This window comes from Poromitra crassiceps, assembly GCF_964638095.1.
Source record: "Poromitra crassiceps genome assembly, chromosome: 25".
In the NCBI taxonomy this organism is placed as follows: domain Eukaryota; kingdom Metazoa; phylum Chordata; class Actinopteri; order Beryciformes; family Melamphaidae; genus Poromitra; species Poromitra crassiceps.
The window spans coordinates 13,706,884-13,727,896 of record NC_139649.1 but is presented as its reverse complement, the minus strand read 5'-3'; the positions used below and the strand labels follow the sequence as shown (position 1 = coordinate 13,727,896).

General features: G+C 43.9%; 1 protein-coding gene across 1 annotated transcript in view; it reads right to left on the bottom strand.

Annotated features, from left to right (window-relative positions):
* The window catches only part of LOC310798217 (integrin alpha-5-like), a 57,328-nt gene that overhangs the window by 6,871 nt on the left and 29,444 nt on the right, over positions 1–21,013 (bottom strand). The window contains exons 12-26 of the mRNA XM_083660697.1: positions 19,816–20,024; positions 19,259–19,450; positions 19,123–19,168; positions 18,897–19,010; positions 15,888–15,943; positions 14,838–14,995; positions 13,261–13,398; positions 9,561–9,628; positions 5,175–5,325; positions 4,366–4,458; positions 3,900–3,979; positions 3,312–3,392; positions 3,113–3,218; positions 2,750–2,908; positions 1,178–1,285 (exon numbers count right to left, since the gene is read on the bottom strand). Of these exons, the coding sequence (XP_083516823.1) occupies positions 1,178–1,285; positions 2,750–2,908; positions 3,113–3,218; positions 3,312–3,392; positions 3,900–3,979; positions 4,366–4,458; positions 5,175–5,325; positions 9,561–9,628; positions 13,261–13,398; positions 14,838–14,995; positions 15,888–15,943; positions 18,897–19,010; positions 19,123–19,168; positions 19,259–19,450; positions 19,816–20,024 (1,759 nt within the window). The remainder of the gene's footprint in view (positions 1–1,177; positions 1,286–2,749; positions 2,909–3,112; positions 3,219–3,311; positions 3,393–3,899; positions 3,980–4,365; positions 4,459–5,174; positions 5,326–9,560; positions 9,629–13,260; positions 13,399–14,837; positions 14,996–15,887; positions 15,944–18,896; positions 19,011–19,122; positions 19,169–19,258; positions 19,451–19,815; positions 20,025–21,013) is intronic.

Sequence of the window (21,013 nt, the reverse complement as noted above, 5' to 3'; positions counted from 1 at the left end):
CATGTCTTTGCAGAAGCAGTACACTATCTTTAAATACACCGAATCCCATTAAAAAAAACCAACAACATCCCTTTTATTCATGCTGATTCAAAAGACACTTCAAGAGCAGTGTAGAGCTTAATAACATTTGGGCGGAGAACCTAAATGAAAGACGGCTAATTTGAAATGAGAGCGGCTGTCAAACGTTACAGTGCTAGTAGTGACGAAAGCCTTACATAAACAATCCAGTAAATCACAAGCCTAATTAACTTTAGCTCACAAACAATCAGTGTGCGCTGCACGAGACGTTGGCCAGACGTTGGCCCAGAGATCCTGATATGTATTCCCATTTCCTTTAGCTGGGAAAATAATCGCATCATAGTTTAAATCTTGTTCGAGCAGCTGGTTCGTCCTGGGCTCTCCGACTGGGCTAATGAGCTTTGAATGTCCTGAGTGAACGTAGCGAACGCAGCTCATAAGATTCCCATTGGGATTAAACAGACAAACCCAAAGTGCCATTGACTTTATTTAACAGCCTCTATTGTGGTGTTTTGCTCTGTCACCATGATTACCTCCACATGCCGAGCTCCCAAACCAGGGAGCCGAGAAAGAAAAGCAGGAGAGAGAGGGAGAAAAAACAAACACCTCCCGGGGTCTTTGAAGGACAGATGGAGTCAACTCAGCCGCGGTGGAGGAGAGGATGCTGCTGTGTGGGTGTTCTTTCATTTAGATCCTATCCATGAAGATACTCTGCAAAAAGAGTAGGGGGGCATTTTGCTTGTTCTCACCTCTATGGGAGCAATGTTAGGGTTAGGTCCTGGGTTTAGGGTTAAGGTTAGAGTCAGGGTTTTCGGGAATGAATGTAGTCAAGTAGTCAATGTTAGTACAAACGTGTGTGTGTGTGTGTGTGTGTGTGTGTGTGTGTGTGTGTGTGTGTGTGTGTGTGTGTGTGTGTGTGTGTGTGTGTGTGTGTGTGTGTGTGTGTGCGCGCGCGTGCGTGCGTGTGTGTGCAGACATGTAAATCAACTCCGTCTGCACATATACAGTAGAAGCATCTCATCTAAATTAGTTACGGCTTTGATCAAATCCTTATTTTCCTGCATTTTCTACTATCCAAAACAACACAGTCGCCTCGCTTAAAAACCTTAAACTGCATGAGGTCTGGGACATCCAGTCTAGTGTGTCCATGTTATCTCACCAGGTTGCCTTGTTCTGCCAGAGGCTCCCTGTACAGCTCCCTCCTCTGGATGTGGTGCTCCGGGCTGGACAGCAGCGACGGCGGCCTCTCTGTTGCTGCAGGCAGGAGCTGCACAAAGACATAGAGGCTCATCAGCAAACACTATCAAATGTAATCAGGGTCAAAATAGACTTGGGGTTAATGGCCTCACCATGCCAACCTAGCCATTGTTTGTGTCTGTGTGTGTTTCTGCCTGTGTGTTAGGGATGGGAACATAATGGAAAATCAATATATATCACAATATCAATGTGACAATATGAATCGTAATATTTTATTCTGCTGCAGTAATCACAAATGTGATTGGGGGGGGGGGGGGGGGGGTTATAGAGGGGTGTATCTCACTCAATCTTTGGAGTACAAAGATATATATATAAACTTTATTCCAGACTCAGGTCCATATAAAATACGTACAAAAACACAAACAGTACAATAGAGAATACAAAATAAAATAAAACCACACAACAAATAGGTTTAAAACACATACAGGCAGCTATTCCAGTGCTTCCAGAAGTGTGACATAAATTTTGTGTCACTTTGTGCAGGCACAGCTAGGGCCATAATAACTCCATTCTTAGATTGGCTAAGTCGACGCATAAAACTGTAAATAAACTTTCTCAGAACAGCATGGAAAGTGGGGACATTACTGCTATATTATGGCTAGCACTTGTCCATCTTGGATGCCTGAGTAAAATCCTAAATGCATCATTATATGCCACCTGGAGTTTTTTCATTTTTGCAACACTGTACCCGCACCACAGTTGTGCTGTATACAATGAAGTACAATATGACCTAAACAGAGCAATCTTGACATCATCAGTACACTTATTAAATTTTCGTGCAAGCATGTTGGCTTGTGCATAGAGTTTGCAGCACTGACGCTGAATGTCATCATCATCACATAAATCATCTCTGATTATGTGACCAAGATATCTGTATTTGTTCACAACACCAAGCACTTGGCCTGCTAGCACAAAAGATAAAAGATAATTTTGATATCACCGGAAAGCTTACATTCTCCTCTTTCCCAACAGTGTGTAAAACTCAAAATGTGTTTCAGGGTCAATCTGACTGATTTTGATAGAGCGGGTCACAAATGAGACAGCTTGCCGATCACAATTTCCCAAGCTCTCCATTGAAGTTATATTATTGTCACCTGTAATGAAATGTTTTAATTGTTGTTTACATTCTAGCAAGAGAATGGCATCACTAGGCAGATTTGTGTCTTAGAAATAAAAAATTCTGCACAGTCAGACTTGTTGTTATTGAACCTGCACAGTCAGACTTGTTGTTTATTGAACTTTTATGTATTACTTCATATCATGGTTGTAATGAATGATGATTATTAATATTAAATTAAATTATTAATATTGTGTATCAAATAGTGAGATCAGCATATTGTCCCATCCATTTTGTGTGTGCGTGTGTGTGTGTGTGTGTGTGTGTGTGTGTGTGTGTGTGTGTGTGTGTGTGTGTGTGTGTGTGTGTGTGTGCGTGTGTGTATGTGTGTGTGTGCGTGTGTGTACGTGTCCTCACCTTGAGTTTCAGTGCATTGAAGGTGTGGTTAGAGGAGCAGCTGAGTGGCCCCTGGGCGATCACCTCCACAGGGTAGAGCAGCTCCTGGCCGTGGGCCCTCAGAGGGCATCGCACCTCTAACATGGAGTGGCTGACCATACTGGGACCGTTATTCACCAGCTGAGACAGAGAGAGTAGAGTAGTTACAATTGGCGAGGAAAAAAAATATATATATACATATTGATTTTTTTAAATATTGGTGGCTGTCCTCTTTTGTCCTTTTTTGACACTACATACTGGCAACAAGCAGACATGGGAGGGCAGTAAAATGTGTAAAATTCTGGCGTAACATCAAACCAGCGAGTGTGAGAAAAGCCAGCGTACCTCATAGACCTGCTGCACCTCAGGGCCCACCTCCCGCTCCTCTCTCAGGCTCTGGGTGACTCTCCAGCCGGTAGGAGGAAACACCACCTTGTCTGGCCGAGAAACCCTGCAACAGAGACGGGTGGAGGAGGTTGGGTTATATACATGGTTGACAGCGATGACAGCGGCGCTAGCGGTAGCGATGGCAGCAATGCCTCACCCCTGTAGAATGACCTGGGCCAGCACAGCCACCTCCAAGTTGTACAGCACCACTTCACTCTGGGAGTTGTTCTCATTCTTACTGCAATAGGGACATCGGGAGAGAGAATCAGTCTTTTTTTAATATTTCATAAATTACGCTTATTCCTGCATTCATCTCCAACAAAACAACACTGAAACAACAATTTTCCAAAACGGCTAATTTGACAAAACTATAAATTTTCCAATCAAGGTTTTAAAAGACAATAATGGATGACACATCTGGTCATCTGGGCAGGTTTTGGAAAAGCCAAATTGGAGACTTTGTAAGACCGCGTAATGCTACAGCACGTGGAATGGGATTTACGACCAATTTAACAACCAAAAGTCCCAAAGAACGTTTTGAGACCATGAGGAAAATAAGCAACGTAAGAAAAAGGACATGTCATATTGTAGCCCATTTATTTGCCTTGTCCTGTATGAAGTCATGTGGGTCAAACTAATCGTGACCATTTGGAAGTACAGTAATAAACCCAACAATGCTGCTGGTCTCATTCACATCTTTCGGTGAAGCTACACAATTCGGACTCTCTGATGACAAGTGACCTACCTGCGTATTTGGAGCTCAAACTGCACAGCGTTGTGAGTATCCTTCAGTCGAGGCACAGTGAACCTGAGGCCGGCCCACAACTATAAGATGACCCACAGAAATTGCATGCAAATTAATCACAGGATGCAAAAATTAATCACAGGAGCATTGAACAGTGAATTATATCAAAGTTAAAGTCCAACACATCCTATTGTTTTGGATAAGAAACCAACAATGCCTTGTCTATGAGTGTGCATGTGTGTATGGTTATCCGGCGGGGTTCTTTGTGAAATATGTATATTTAGTATTTTTTTAGCTATATGGCAGGATGGCACTACTTTCGTATATATTACTTTGATCGCTTTGGTGTAAAAATGGAGCACAGAGTCTCCTCGTGTATGAATTCTACTTTACGAGAAAAGTTGAGCTGGTCTCGACTGGACTAATTGGAGATCGGAGACCACATGTGGGCCTTGTTGGCTCTTACGCTGGTGGTAGACTTCATGGGGTTTCCCAGATCACACACAAGGTAGCGGGTCTGGTTTTCTGCCTCGTAGCTGCACGTCAGCTGAGTCAAGCTCTGGAAAGGACACAACGTTCAGATATTCAGTCATTATTTGGTACTGTAGCATTGCCATCGTGAATGAGTCTGTATTCAGTCTGAATTTGGTCTGAATCATTACATGGAGACGTCTTATCACTGGTGTGTCAGGGGAACACCTCATCACTGTGTCCAGCTTGCTTGTGAAACCCCTTCACTCACCATTGTATCCCATAACCAAGGAAATGATTAGCGTACAAGGATGACCTTCATTCATATATATATTTTGGACACTGAAAATAGATTGTCAGATTATTTTCACTCATGTCTGCTTGCTTGTTAGCAAGATATCTCAAACCGTTATAAATGGATTTAGCTTAAAATGTGGTGGACAGATCATGGTGCACTGCACATGAATGATCCACATCTGGGATTTCCATCATTAGACGATTATGCTTCTTCTTCTTTTTTGCCATAACCCATCACTATTACGCTGCGTTCAAGTGCTGGTGGGAAAGTACAGCATTCAGTCTTCCACCTCGGCTGCTGAACAGTGTTACATTCAGGTGCTATTTTAATCAACTCAGAAGACAAATGATAAACAAACTGTTATGGAGCGCCTTCTAGGTTCTGTGTGTGATGATTTGATCATCAGTGTTATAATAAGGCTTTTATTTATTTTTTAAGATGCAAGGTTTTCACCCGACAGCAGTGACGGGTCCATCAGATAGTTCAGTGACTTTAGATCTCCTCACCACATTGTTGCGTGCTATCCCGCTGTAGTCGGCCTCTGGGGGAAGCACCACATACAGCTCAGCCTCATACGCCCCTCCCTCGCCCTCGTTCCTGGCGTTGAAGGTCAGGCTCAAGGAGTTTTCGTCACCCAGGTAAACCTCCGTTCTGTCTCTGAGAGAAGAAGACCACAAACCGCTTCATCTGTATTCCTTTGGCCCTTTGAGAGGCCATTTACACCTGGCGTTAACATGTGTTTTCGGTGATCAGATTGCAATCAGATTGTGTTTTATCACTTGAAATGCCAGGTGTAAACTCCCCCAAAACGCATTGAAGATGGATTGCAATCTGATCGGCCAAAACCACCTCCGGAGGTGGTCAGGGATGCATTGTGTACACATTGAACACAAGTGTACTGTAAATGCAATGTGTCCTCTCAATCTGGATACAGCAACTTTATGCGGATTGAGAGGACAACCATTTCTGCAATCTGATTGCAATCAGATTGCAATCAGATTGCAGAAAATGCATGTTAACGCCAGGTGTAAATGGAATCAGGCTGAAGTGATAAAATACAATCTGATGGCAGAAAACGCATGTTAACGCCAGGTGTAAATGGCCTCTTTGAGACTCCCTACCAACTTATCTGATCCAGTCATAAATGTTATGTCTCTTGTGTTGACTTTATTGAGTAACAGAGGCGTGAGCAATTTGTCTCCTTCGTTGAAAACTGTAGGGAAAAAAAAGGCCTAACAAGGTTTATGACTGTTTTGTGCGTGCTAATCTAAAATCTGACTTTCCGTCTTCCCACTGCCGACAGCTAGTATGTGGATGTAAGATAAGACCTGCGCTCATGTTTCACAGAACTGTCACTCAATTTCAAAGAATCCTCTGTGTAACATTGATCAAAATAGAAAGATTTAACATTTAGTTCAATATTTCAAAATCTCAATTTGTTACGATTATTATTATTTATTTTTTTATTAATTCTTTATGAAAATTGAAATATTGGCCCAGTAATGGACTGGCAACCAATGCATGCTGAGATAAAGAAAATTAATGAATGAATGAGACACTGGTCAAGGACACAACATTTTTCAGTTTTTCATTTCAACAGCCACATGTTGATTGGCATGGAGGAGAATAAAGCAGCGCTTGCTTCTTATTGGTCAGTGAGACCCATTACCCCGCCTTAATTTTTGTAGAAACTACCCAAACTACCCGAGTTTGGATTCCAAGGCCAATATAACTTACTTAGCCTGGTAACCAGCCCCAATGAATCCTTCAGAGTGCTGACAACTGCGATTCATATGGGGCTGGATACCAGGCTAAATATAACTTTCAATTGTTTCAAACTAAAAACAAACTGAGATTTTAAAATATTGTACAAAATATTCCTTTCTTCTATTTTTAAGTGTCACCTATCCATAGCGTTTCAATCATAGAGTTGGCGATGTGAGGACATACATGTACAGTCAGTAGGCTTCCTCTACTGCTACATTCATTGTAAGCCGCTTTACATAAGAGCTAAAATGCCCAAAATGCAAATGTAGTGAAAAGCTGTGAAGTGTTTACAGACAAATACATCTCAGTTTTAGATATTCCCCGAGGGCCATTCCCTGCTCCATATCTGTCCGCGGGCCCCCAAATCAAATCACTATGATTTGTCTCAGGAAACCGACCCCCCACCTCCTTCTGCTCTGTTCACAGTGACACCCCCTGTGCACGCACACACACGTTCAGCGTGGAGATAAATCCTCTCCACCACGCCCGTCCCCCCCCGACCCTCCCCCCACCGCAACGCTTCCGAACACCATCGTAAATTTGTGTTTCTATTGAGCAAAAAGGGGCGAGTCGGGTTGTGGGGGTCAGACCCGGCGGTCTCTCCTCCTCCTCCATCCCTTCCCCCCCTCTGTCTGCAAAGGTCCGGACGCGGCGACCCCCTCCCCCCCCCCCCGCCCCCCTCATCGCTAGGTGAGACGACTGCCAGATGATTTCAATTAGGCCCGGGCCGGTTTAGTGAACGTGGAGGAAGCAACATGGACACTCTGTCAGCGAACACTCTGCAGATGCTGGGAAACCCGGGGTGAAGTCTGCGGCGCGGTCGAGACGTAGATTGAGTTTCATTTGTTGGGGAAATAGAACAGTGGATTATGAAGCTTATGAAAGCACGATTCAGGGCCAGAGGACACAACTCAAAGAGCAGGAATAGATTGTGAATGCTAAACATCCCCACTGTTTGGGTCAGGGAAGGGGAAATTCTGCTCAACAAGAAGAGCGCTGAACCCTTCCAAGTTTGATCCTGCATGCGGCGACTCCGAATGCAGATTTTTGAGTTTCCATGGGAGACTTTTAACACGGAGTGTATTTCTGCCGCTTAAGAGAAATCACATGGCGACGTAATGCAAAACATCCCTCACGGCAGAACTGGCTGGGAGGAGGAGAAAGTACGAGTGTGTTTGTGTGTGCGCTCACTTTGTGAATGGACACAGTCGTTGCCAAATACTTGGCTGACGTCCCGTCACAAACAGGACGCGAGATTGATGAATGTTAATAAGTGTGAGTGAGCCAAGAGTGGGGGAATCTTTCTCTCCGTCGGTACTGGAGAGCAGGGCCGTGTTACGGGGCCGTAAACAATGTCCTGTAATTGGTGCCATAAGTGCCCCGTGTCGGAGAACTGGCCGCGGCCGGGTTTTTCCAAATCCAAAACGTACATTGTATATCGTTCCGAAACTTCCTCTCTCGTTGGCTGTTATCGTTCATCTTACTTCCTTTCTCTGTGAATTCAAACTGTCTGTCTTTTCAGTCACAGGAGAGGGGATGAAGTGCTACAGTACTTTTCCTCCCCCACTGTGTTAGAAAATTGAACACTTTACTCAAAGTGCATGTGTGATGGATGTACTGTAGATGATCAGAATCAAAAATAAACTTTCTTTCAATATAGTCGTCAGAAATGCATTCCATTACACTGCATTTAATATCATGTCATTAACTTTATAAAAGTACCCCATAAACTAAGTATCCAAGCTCTACAATTGTGTTTATTATATGATGCTCTAATTATAATCATTATAATGCACTCATATGCTTATAATGTGCTTAATAATGCCGTATGACCGCCAGCCATAAAGTACTACCGGAAATTTGACTCTGTAAAAAAGAAGAAGAAGAAGAAAAAATAAAAAATAAAATTGCAGCTACAGTTAAGCGGTAACAGCCAGCTAATTTTCGGGTCTCAATCTTTGTTGCTAAGCGTTCATTGCTGTGGTGTTGTTTTGATTTAGTCTCCATCTTCGCCTGTCAATCAAACAGTGTGTCTAGTAGTGTGACATCTTTTTCAAGTCAAGTTTATTTGTATATCCATAATTCACAAGCATGTCTCAGAGGACTTCACAGAGAATTATGTCTAGCTAAATCTAACTGACGCAACAATTTTCCTTTTGTTTGTGTTGATGCATGATGCATGAGTGTCTAACTACCCAAACTGGGAACCCAGAGTCTATCAGTCTGAAGACTAATAACACTCTGGGACAGAGTTGCTGATATTTTGGTGTTTCCGCTGTAGAGTGGATGTCCGCGCCAAGACTTCCGCCTCCGTGCACCGCGGTTATTGTTGACACAACTGACACGAGAATGGAGTTGGAGCTGATGATCGATTGAAGGTCTTTTAGGTCCAGACGACTTTTTTTTTACGTTTATTTATACAGAGGGAGTCTCACTGAGAGCAATGCTCTCTTTTTCAGGAGTGCCCTGTTCACATTCACACCTGGAAGCTGACCAGTACAACCACGGTCAGATCTGCTGGCCACTGAGCAGCTCCACTGAAGCGGTTGTGGTTATTATGGGCATTGCTCAAGGGCACCTCAGTGGTGGTAATGAGGGAGGGGCAAGCGCTGCCCTTTCACTTTCCCCACTCAGATTTATCCTGCCGGTCCCGGGGATTGAACCTTTCCGGTCACAAGCTTGCTTCTCTAACCATTGGGCCACCACTGCAGATAATAATCATAATAATAATCATAATAATAATCATAATAATAATCATAATCATAATCATAATCATAATAATAATCTTCTTCTGTTGATTCCAAACAAACTGGAAACGTGAAATGCATCACTTCCTTTTCCCCAGGAAACAGCTACCAGACACTGGGGCTGTTTAGAACAGCAAATGGAAAAGCTTTCATTAACTGGATATAAGATGAATACTTGGTGAGCAAATTAAGACGTGAGCTCGCAGATGCGTCAGGTTCACCAGGCTGGCAAGACCAGGCTGGCGAGAAGAGGTGAACGTGAGCAGCAAAACAGAAACGTATTTATATGGAAATGTCTGGAATTAAAATGTTTGCCTTGTTTCATTTGTGCTGAATCAGGTAATTGTGATTTGAGCAGTTAAGGTCATTTCCTCTCACCCATAAACAGCCAGCTTGAGGTCAGGGACGCAGATGTTGTCCTCTCCACAATCCAGTTGAATCTGGGCCTGGTGGAGAGATCAATGGGGGAGAAGATTGAAAAAGGACCGGGGGTCGGATGGGACGGGGGAGAGAGCGAGAGACAGAGAGAGAGAGAGAGAGAGAGAGAGAGAGAGAGAGAGAGAGAGAGAGAGAGGTATTCAGAGAAGAGGAGGGATGAAAACCAAGGTATGGAGAGAGAGGTTTTCAGGGAAGCGGGTGTTTAGAGAGCCTAGCACCCAGCAGTTTTGATTTAATGAAAGGATAAGAATGGATATAGTATATATATGATATATATCCTCAATATATTCACAACACTTGCGACAACTAGTAGCCAAGAAGTAACATGAAAACTGTATCCTTTTCATGTGTGCGGGAACAACGCAATGTGCTGCATGTGGAAGAGAAGAGAAGAGAGCGCAGAACCCGAAAACATGAAGGGATGAAAAATACCATCTAAATGGTTCATTGTTGCGGAGAAGCCATGATCAAAAAGAGTACGGGACAAAGAAAAGCAAAGCTCACATTTGAGAGAGGATAGTCTTCTCTGACAGATGACTTGGTCAAAAAACAACCACCACAATATAAGATGAATGTGATTTGATTTGACGATATTGTCTTTTCCATCAGATTCCTTTGGCTTCTTTTTTTTGGGGGGTTTTCTCTTCTCTTCTCTCTTTTCCTGTCTCGCCACCATTTCTCTTCCTCCTATGTAGCCCCAGTGAACCGTACCGCCATTGTTGCAATATCTGTCTCTCTGACATATGGGAAGCATTATGCTCCAAAAGAATGCTATGGATGGAGGAGGGCTATAGGAGTGCAAAGCGCCAGCCTGGCGAGATGGTTCAACCAAGTCTCAGTGGCGATTCCTCATTCAAGTCCCTGGTGCTATCTATCGTTCACTCGGGGGGCCATCAGTCAGTGAACACCGACCGGCCAGACAGAGCCTGCACACAGAGGTCGGTAATAGACATGCCGACACCGAGGGGTGCCCTCCCTCCCTCCAGGCGTATCTTCCCTCCCTCCAGGCGTATCTTCCCCTCCGCCCTAACCACTTCTCCTCTCTCTCTCTCTCTCTTTCTCGCTTTCATCTCTCAATCTTCTCATCCATTTGATCCATGTGTCTGGGATGAGAGGAGATAGAGCCTGAAAAATGCTTCAGATGATCCATGTAGGAATAAGCAGGAAAAGCTTTCCCATTTGGTTTGTACTGATCTTCCTGACAGTTCTTATAGGAGGACTCTTGTAGAAACACACACCAGGCTTTTGATTAGATCGTCCTGTTGTTGGTCAACCAAAGTGATGAGAACATAGACACCAAAGTCATCCATGTGTCCTCGGTAGATTGTTGGCTGCAGTGCTCCATGCTAACACTTGCGAGTGATAGTGGAGTCCATGCTAACAATTTAGCATACACTACTATGTTGTTGAGTGATAGCAGTCCACTAGCAGTATCCAAAGTACTCATCTCTTAGTAAGGTTCCTAGTGGTTCTTATTATGTCCTGTAGATTCAAACGTTACACTTGAGATCTTGTTGAAAACAAAAACAAAAAAACAGCCATGATGACCCATATTTTTCCTTAGTCATTAAGTCGCGCCCCAAATTTGAGATATTTCCCTCCCCCAAATTTTGCCTAAATTTTGAGCATTATTTAGTCCCTTTTACCTTTACCCCCAACAAGCTACACTAGCATGACAAGATTGGTACCAATGGTACCAACGCTACAGCCTCTAAAGACAGTAATATCGGCCGCAGATGCCGGCGTCCTCAAGGAGTAGAACTTTTTATTTCTTTCTTTCCACTCAGAATGGCCTGGGCCGTGACCCACCAGTCGAGAACCACTGGCCAAGACCAAACCTGAGTTGATTTGTGATGGGCACTGCTGGTCTTCGCTGGGCAGAGATGATGCTGGTGAAGGTGGTCATGGACTCTGATCACTGAGGCTGGTAGGCCAGCTATATACCATTACCGTAAGCATAAAAATACCCCCAAATCACCTGCTACAGCTCCACGATTCTTCATGGTCAGAGAGAGACCAGCAGAAGTTGCCACCAGCATAACCAGCTTGGCTGGTCTAAGGTTTTTCTTTCTTCACAAGGGCACTAGACAAACGCTAGCTTCTGCTAGATACATGTGTAAATCAGATGTGTTATTGACTGTATTACATGTAGGTGTTAACAGTGGGCTAGTTTCACTCAACATAGTTGTATGGTAAAGTATCAGCATGGAGCTGATATCATTCCACATAGTTTATGTTCAAATATTTCCATGGATCACCACAATCTACTGGGGGAAACATTGATCATTTTGGTGTTTCTATCACATAACCACGAAACCGAACTTGACTCCAATCTCCCAAAAATGGTGTATTCCTTTCAAATGAAGAGAAGGCAGAAGAAGTAGTATAGAATTTAGATATAGAATATAGAACTTATAGAATAGAATAGCATAGTTGCCGTAAAGTCAGGGCTTCCGAGCTGAAAACTGTGTATTCCTTTAAAGAGAAAATACACTTACAAGCACATGGTGTGCACACACACACACACACACACACACACACACACACACACGCATGCACGTGCACGCACACACACCACCTTTTAACTTACACTCACATAAACATATGCACGTGCTCTGGGTCTGGCTCTTGCCTGGTGGAGGAGACCACTGGCAAACATACATAAACAAACCACAACCAGATGTGTGCGCTCAAAGCCGCCCCACCCATACAGAGCTGTCAGTCCTGCCTCTGTGTTTGTGCAAAGCCATGACTCGCCAATCCTCCGTACACCCTCAAACTAAGAAAGAAGAAAAAAGGGGCCCGGGTTTAGTCATTCACTTCCTGCTCTATCAAGGCTGACCCTCGACCTCTAACCATGTGGGGCTCGGCACTACAGAGGAGCCCTACATATGATGTCAATTTCAAAATGGCTGCCTCTCTGACCCCCTCCTTTGCCGTGCAAATACATTTCCTGCGCGCAAAATGTAAACAGCGGGAGATGCGGTGTGATATTTATGAAGTTAACGCGGCCAAAGCTGGTGCCGCATGTACAACACTACATGGAGTTCTGATTGTTTGGTAGCCTATAGCCTTGTGAAAATAATGAAAAATACCATCCGCTGTGTTCACTCCACTGGTACTAGCCTATCTGTGACGACCGTCTTAGTGCAGAAAATGCATGGTGTGCAGGCAAATAGCCTGATCTGTGTTTAATAGAGCGTGTGGTCTTATTGGTCTATATGTTAGCATGGGAATGTAGCCTACTTTATATTCATACAAAGCATAGAAAATTCGGAAATCGAAGGAAGAATGCAACGATGCAGCCCTTCAAGTCGGAATTCCAGCTACAAATGTGTTATCGGCCTAACATGTTTGTAATCCTCAAAAAGATTAATTTTCACCATTACATCAAAACACCTGTGTGATAAATGGTTAAACATCTGAAATGTAAACTTGCACATTCTCTGCTAACTACTGTAGCTGGCTAACTTTGCCAAAATCATGGGGAATGTGGTACGCATGATTTTACATACAAGAGTTTCTACCCGTCGGGAATATCCAACTTCGTATTTCGAATGGAATGTAGCATCTATGTGAAATGCTGTGTGACCTTGCATATGGGTATTGTGTTATGAGTTGAACTATTTAGCATACACACCCTCTGCTGTATAAACTGTGCTGTCTGGTAATTGAGGATAGGACTGAGGCCATGCTGCTCCAGTGGGGCGAGAGGGTCCAGGCTGAAGTTGAGACTGACGTAAATGGGGGACAGTTTATCCCGAAACTCCTCTTCACTCTGCAGCAGAGAGAAATGATGAAACGATGTCAGACATTACTAAAGAAAGAGATTATAAAGACTAAGGAAGTTACAAAACAAACACATATTCATTATAATGTAGTGTTTACTGTGTCTCCATGGATCTAAAAACCTTGGCATGTATGAATACACTCTTTTGTCAGTTCTCAACATTGAAATCTAAGTAGGTTCAGACTAGTGGACATTGGACAATATGACACTCGAGGAGACAGTTCAGAGGAGTTCAGACGAGTTCAGAGGGTTTGGGGGAAACGCCAAGTAATGGGCCGGGCCCGGGCAGAATGAGGCTCGACTGTACATTATGAATGTTCTGTCACAGGTAACTGGGCCGGGGGGAAAGTGGAATGGCCCGTGGTTTAGTCGTGCTAGCTGTGCTATCCCAAAATCAAAAACAGATGTAATAGTGAAATGTAAATGTAGCATTTCATGACGTCTGTTTTAAATTTCTCCAACATGTGACATGAATTCTGATTGACCAGCCGGAATGACTGTGGCCCCTTCAAAGAGAGATTAAAAGAATACATGGATGAAAGCGCCGATGGAGTCGAGGGGACGGCAGTGTGACGAGAAGATTGGTAGCAGTTTCGTCTCTGTGTTTTCCTCGAACTATCCCTCCCCATGACCATGTAGCACCTGGGATGGCTACCTCAAATCCTGAGAAATGCCTTTAAGCACTTTAGCACACCAGCTAGTTTTGCATCACCTCAAAAGCTTTTTTTCTTCTTCTTCTTTTCTAATCTAATTATGATGATAGAATAAAACAAAACTGAGTGAAAACAGCAAAATTTTATTTCCTCAAAACGTTTTACACTCGTTCAAAGCAAAACAAAAATCCCGTTGCACAGCTCAGCACGGTAAACAGTTCGAAAGTGGCTTTGGATGTTCTGAAACGTCTGTACAGTATCGGTCCACAATGCTCTCCAAACATGCCTTAACATCTCTAACTCTGTTGTGGTTATGGGAATTATTCGCCGCATTAGTGCATTTCTTTGTTTTTGTCTTCAGATAAAAGCATGAAATATGAATATTAACTGACTCTAGAGAACAATAGGTTAGTATAAATTCGCATAATAACCAATACTAATCAATTCTCTTCAAAGACTCTTTCCATTTTAAGCGGCGCAGCCGTTTCTATACGTGACATGTGTGTCCGTTTGTAGCGCGAGAGGATAGCGCAATCAGGAGTAGCTTATATGACAGCTCCTAAACCTGCACTGCTTACTTCCAACACCTGGGTGTGATTTTTCATGCAAATGTGAGTTTTTATTGACATTCATGGAAGCTATATTAGCCTCAATCCAGCTGATGGAACCCCCGACCACCTAATTTACATAATATTATTTTTACTACACTTCAGAAGTTCGCAGAAAGATTTGCTTGACAGCTGGATGGAAACAGAGTCAGGTAGCGTGACTGACCCGGAGGTAGACCCTGGTGTCGTGACAGATGCGTCCTCCGTTGGCCAGGCTGAAGGTCTGGACCAGGCTGGGCTGCTGGCTGTCCAGGAACAGAGTCCTCCTGATGGCCTCCCTGTGAGTCCGCTTCACACTGTCCAGCTGCACCTCCACCACAAAGCCTTCACCACACACACACGCGCGCGCACACACACACACACACACACACACACACACACACACACACACACACACACACACACACACACACACACACACACACACACACACACACACACACAGCAAAATAAGCACACTGTAGGCATGGCATTATTTATACAGCTATGCATGTATACACTAACCTGATATGTACAGTATACACACGAAAACATGTGAAAATACATGTAAATGTATGCATACCCAAACAAACACGCATGCAAATATACATGTAGCCTATATACTGTACACACATGGCCAACATTATTCTGATAGAGCACCTCTATGTATTCAGTATTTGTTCTCAACAAAGCTTACAGTACAGAAACAAGTACAGGCTAATAGCTATAAACTCATTTACCGTACATTGCAATGAGACACATGATGACAAATATACAGCGAGAACACACATGCACACACACGTGCACGCACACACACACACACGCACACAAACACACGCACACAAACACACGCACACACACACTACAGGCCCACACATTCCCACACGTAAACACACGACACTCTCTCTATCACACACACACGCACACAAAAACACACGCGCACACTCGCACACACACAATGCAGGCCCACACACTGCCTCACGTAAACACACACTCTCTCTATACTCTCCCACCAAGTTACCCTGTATTTACGTGATTGTTCTTTTATCTTAATCTTAACTGCCAAATTGACCGCAGTGAGGTCCAGCATACTTGTGGCCACACACACAAAAAAATCAAGGTAATAGGGACCATCTGTGTGTGTGTGTGTGTGTGTGTGTGTGTGTGTGTGTGTGTGTGTGTGTGTGCGTGCGTGCGTGTGCGTGTGTGTGTGTGCGCGCGCACGCACGCGCCTCACCTAGATGAGAGGGGAGGTGCTTGCCATTAGCCGACAGGCAGAAAGCGATGCTGACACTGGAGGTTGAAGACAGAAAAGAATCCAAAGGAGAGACTTAGTTTACACACGTGCATAGCGAGCTAACCTCTCAGGAACAACACACACACAGAGAGACACACAGAGACACACACACAGAGACACACACACAGAGACACACACAGACACACATGCAATGTGGATCACTGAGTAAATAACACACGTTAGACGTTGTTGCTCAGTAGTTCGGGGGCCTCGGTGTGGTTAACACTGCACAACGTTTACTGAACGTTGCGCTCACCAAGATGTGTGTGCCTGAATGTGCTTTAAAGCGTACATTTGTTGTTTACAGCATGAAGTTTGTACACACAAGCCTTGCTTTTGTGTTTGCTCACAGGAATGTGCACGTGTGAGGCGAGTGGATCCTGCCTCACGCTGTGTAAAGGCTCCCCATGCCAAAAACACCATCTCATTCAAAGTGAATGTCATTCCTTTCCACCCTCTCTCATGTTCATAACTGCTCCTCTACGACCTCTCCTCCTCCACCTTCTAACTGCTCCTCTACGACCTCTCCTCCTCCACCTTTTAACTGCTCCTCTATGACCTCTCCTCCTCCACCTTTTAACTGCTCCTCTACGACCTCTCCTCCTCCTCCACCTTTTAACTGCTCCTCTACGATCTCTCCTCCTCCACCTTCTAACTGCTCCTCTACGACCTCTCCTCCTCCACCTTTTAACTGCTCCTCTACGACCTCTCCTCCTCCTCCACCTTTTAACTGCTCCTCTACGATCTCTCCTCCTCCACCTTCTAACTGCTCCTCTACGACCTCTCCTCCTCCACCTTTTAACTGCTCCTCTACTACCTCTCCTCCTCCACCTTTTAACTGCTCCTCTACGACCTCTCCTCCTCCACCTTTTAACTGCTCCTCTACGCCCTCTCCTCCTGCACCTTCTAACTGCTCCTCTACAACCTCTCCTCCTCCACCTTTTAACTGCTCCTCTACGACCTCTCCTCCTCCACCTTTTAACTGCTCCTCTACGACCTCTCCCCCTCCACCTTTTAACTGCTCCTCTACGCCCTCTCCTCCTGCACCTTTTAACTGCTCCTCTACAACCTCTCCTCCTCCACCTTTTAACTGCTCCTCTACGCCCTCTCCTCCTGCACCTTCTAACTGCTCCTCTACAACCTCTCCCCCTCCACCTTTTAACTGCTCCTCTACGACCTCTCCTCCTCCACCTTTTAACTGCTCCTCTACCACCTCTCCTCCTCCACCTTTTAACTGCTCCTCTACGACCTCTCCTCCTCCACCTTTTAACTGCTCCTCTACGACCTCTCCCCCTCCACCTTTTAACTGCTCCTCTACGACCTCTCCTCCTCCACCTTTTAACTGCTCCTCTACAACCTCTCCTCCTCCACCTTTTAACTGCTCCTCTACGACCTCTCCTCCTCCACCTTTTAACTGCTCCTCTACAACCTCTCCTCCTCCACCTTTTAACTGCTCCTCTACGACCTCTCCTCCTCCACCTTTTAACTGCTCCTCTACAACCTCCACCTTTTCTCTTCTCTATAACGCTACCCGCTCACACGTCCACCTACAGAGAGTTTACAGTATTTGTAACATTTCAACAGCTGATTGGTTGACGTTCAACAACCACCTGCACCTATAGTGTAATATGTAGCTACTAGGGATGCACGATATATCGGCAATCATATCGGTATCGGCAGATGCTAGTCATTTTTTAACATATCGGCATCGGTCCGATGTTGCAATGTTATCGGTATCAGCCAAAATGTTCCCATTGAGAGGAAACATTGTGATTTAAGGGCTTTTCCAAATGTTTTGGTAATAAAGAAATGCATAACTTTTTCAAATTCACAGTGTTTAGGTTTACATGTGTTTTTCAGTACGCACAAAATGTTATTATCATAGAAATGTGTTTTTATACAGATCATATCGACATCGGTAAATATCGGTTATCGGCCATACCAGCAATGTTAATATCGGTTATCGGTATCGGCCAAAATGTTCACATCGGTGCATCCCTAGTAGCTGCTGTATGTTCATGAATTGTCACATAACAGATCAGTGGTTCTAAACGTGGGGTCCTTGAGGGCATCCCAGGGGGTCCCCAGCAAATCGATGAATCAAAATTAATTTACAAGAACAATTAATAGAATGTAGATGAATGACTGTTTTGATCATAGTTTCACTGATCTCTCTACCCCTGCAATAGATAGTCATGGAGTTCTGGATAAAATCATGTCTAACAAATAAAAAGATTCTCAGATTTGGGGCCGAGAGACTAAAATGTATGAAAAAGGTTGAGAATCACTGCATAGATCATCCGAATTGTTGAATGTCAACTAATCAGCTGTTGGAATGTTACAAATAATCTGTAGTAGACTCTCTGTAGGCGGACAATCCAAATAAAGTGTTACCAGCTACTCCACCTTAACTTTCTTCCACTTCCTCTTTGCTGTCTCCTTGTTTCCAGGGCAGCGAAAAACACCAATAAAGACAAAAACAACACTTACTTGTATCAACCTTACAGGCAGATACTGAAATATCGGCCAGTTGGCAAATCTCCCTTCCAGCTGTCTAAAAGTGTTCCACATTTAATATGACGGTTAAAGTGAATTTGCGGAAAGAGCTTCATTGAGATTGAAAGCAGGGTGAATTCCCCCTATTTACACTGGAGCTAAGGACACACTGGGTGTGTAGTGTGAAGCAGCTTGGACAGGACACTGGAAAGGCGGGTCAAGCATGAAGTCATTGGACATTCTCATGAGGTCAACTTTGGAAAGCGCAAATTAAAGATGTGTGTTACATAACAATATGCAAGACATATTTCATGCTGTGTTATTGAGTGCTTCTGAACTAACTCTTAAAAGTTGTGTTAAACCATGAAAGACACTTTCCCCTCACATTAACATCATGTTGGATCAAACAGTTTATAATCTCCCTGTAAAGATATATGGAGAGGGTTTCCATACCAAGACACAGCCATCGTCTCATTCCCATTGGACACCTCACAAGTCCTCTCCTCCGGGTTGAACATGGTAGGCTGCACTGTGAGAGATGCGCTGGCATTTACTATTGGTCGAGCCCTGATGGAAGAGACAGATCATGGAGAACGAATAGGAATTCCTATTCCTATATAGAGCAGCATGTTTACTGGTTCATATATGTGTCATTACACTGCTATGTGCTTTAACATACCTGTATAGCACTGCTTTGTCAACCCCAAAAGCGCCAACAATAAGATCTGTAAGGGGCAAAGTAGATTACTTGAAAATAATAAACAACTTGATTCTATTTAAATAGAGACCTGGAGTTGGACTATTTTCCGCAGTACCTGGGTACCCGTTATGATCCAGATCGTTGTTGCCCCGGATAGCAAAGCCAAAACTAGCGGGGAAAGAGCTGGCAGCCCATTGGCCAGAAAGGGTCTGTGTAGGCGTGTCTTTCAGTCCTCCAGCGTGTCCGTTATAAATGAGGACCAATCCCTGTTGGTCATCTCCTCCATAGGGACAACCAATGGCCACGTCTGATAGCGACCAACGACAACAGATTGTACAGTAAGTCACTGTTCCCACGTCTCTAAATTTCCAATATCTCAATACATTTGCATTTTAGGCATTTAGCCCGATGCTCAGATCCAGAGCAACTTAGAATAAGCGAAGTAGAATAAGCTTAAATTAAATTAATTCATTAATAACGTACAAGGAAAATGCTAATTTATTGCAGGTTATCCAGACAGTCAGGGAGGAACTTTCATCATATCAGAGGAGCACCACACTGACTGACTGATATCTGCTATTTAATAAGATTACAATATTAAGACCAAACCTCTATGTCTAAACCCCAGAAACAAATATTTTGGCCGTTCATTGCTCCTCCTCCCCCACATACCGTTGAAGCCATCCTGGTTGAGATCTCCCAGCGGGGCCAGGGAGGTGCCGAAGCGGCTGAAGGGCTGGGGCCCGCTGAGGTGGGGACGGCTGGGCTCCAGCAGCAGAGGGCTCCGCTGGAGGTACACGTAGACCCGACCGAGCTCCTCCAGGCGCCCATCAGACCCACGGTGCATGAACATAGGAGCTCCCACCACCAGGTCATCCAGACTGGGGAGGCCAGGAGAAAGTGAAATGAAGAGAATGGAAAATAATTATTTTGTTGGAAAAAGTGGAAAACAAATATTTTAAAACAGGTTTTGCAGGCTACTGATTTGTGGATGTTTGCTAATCTGGTGCTAAAAGTAGCAGATTAGCATGTGTGTCCCTCTAGCTCACTGATACTAAATGTATAACAACATAATAAGACATACTAAAGGCGCGCTCACGTTAGCACAAACCGTTGTGGAAATTATTGATGTCAATCAAAAACCACGCTAAGGAGGACAGCTAAAAACAATCGCTTCTGATTGCAAATTGATTTTTCACTTCGCCTTCATGCAGTTAAAAAAAATCATATCATAATATCATCAATCATAATCTGTAGATCGCACATTTCATGGTTTCTCTGTTGCAATGTATACTTAAGATTAGAAAGAGACAATTGATTGCTACTTAGCTTCCATAACTTGCTAACTAAATAGGAAAGATCCAGATAGCTGATAGCCAATTAGCTACTTAACCAATTACTAACAATGAATACAGATGAATGCAAAGTTGTTCACATGTGTAATTTACTGTCGAAAACATGGTAGCTAGCTACAGTATCCTGAAGAGAAATCATATTGGATCAATTCAGATGTGACCGCCCCATAACTCAAGCAAATACACAATTAAAGTACGCACTTTGAAATGTAATACATTTAAATGGCTGCAATGTGTAAACCGTATTGTGGACTCTTTTTGTAAACACACTACAGGCATAAAGAGAACTGGATACGGTGTTGAAAGATGGCGGCTCATTAATTCCAATGAAAGTTGCTCACCCAGCGCATGTGCCGAAAACGTTTATTCCACTCCTACTGCCGGTGCCGATAGATTCTACGCAGTAGTGTTTTTCTTGGCCCCGCCTATCCCACATGAGCAGAGTCTAGTGGGAGAGTTGTTTTTTCACTTTTATTGATACCCAGAAAAATGTTGCCAGAGTTTTATAGCTGCTT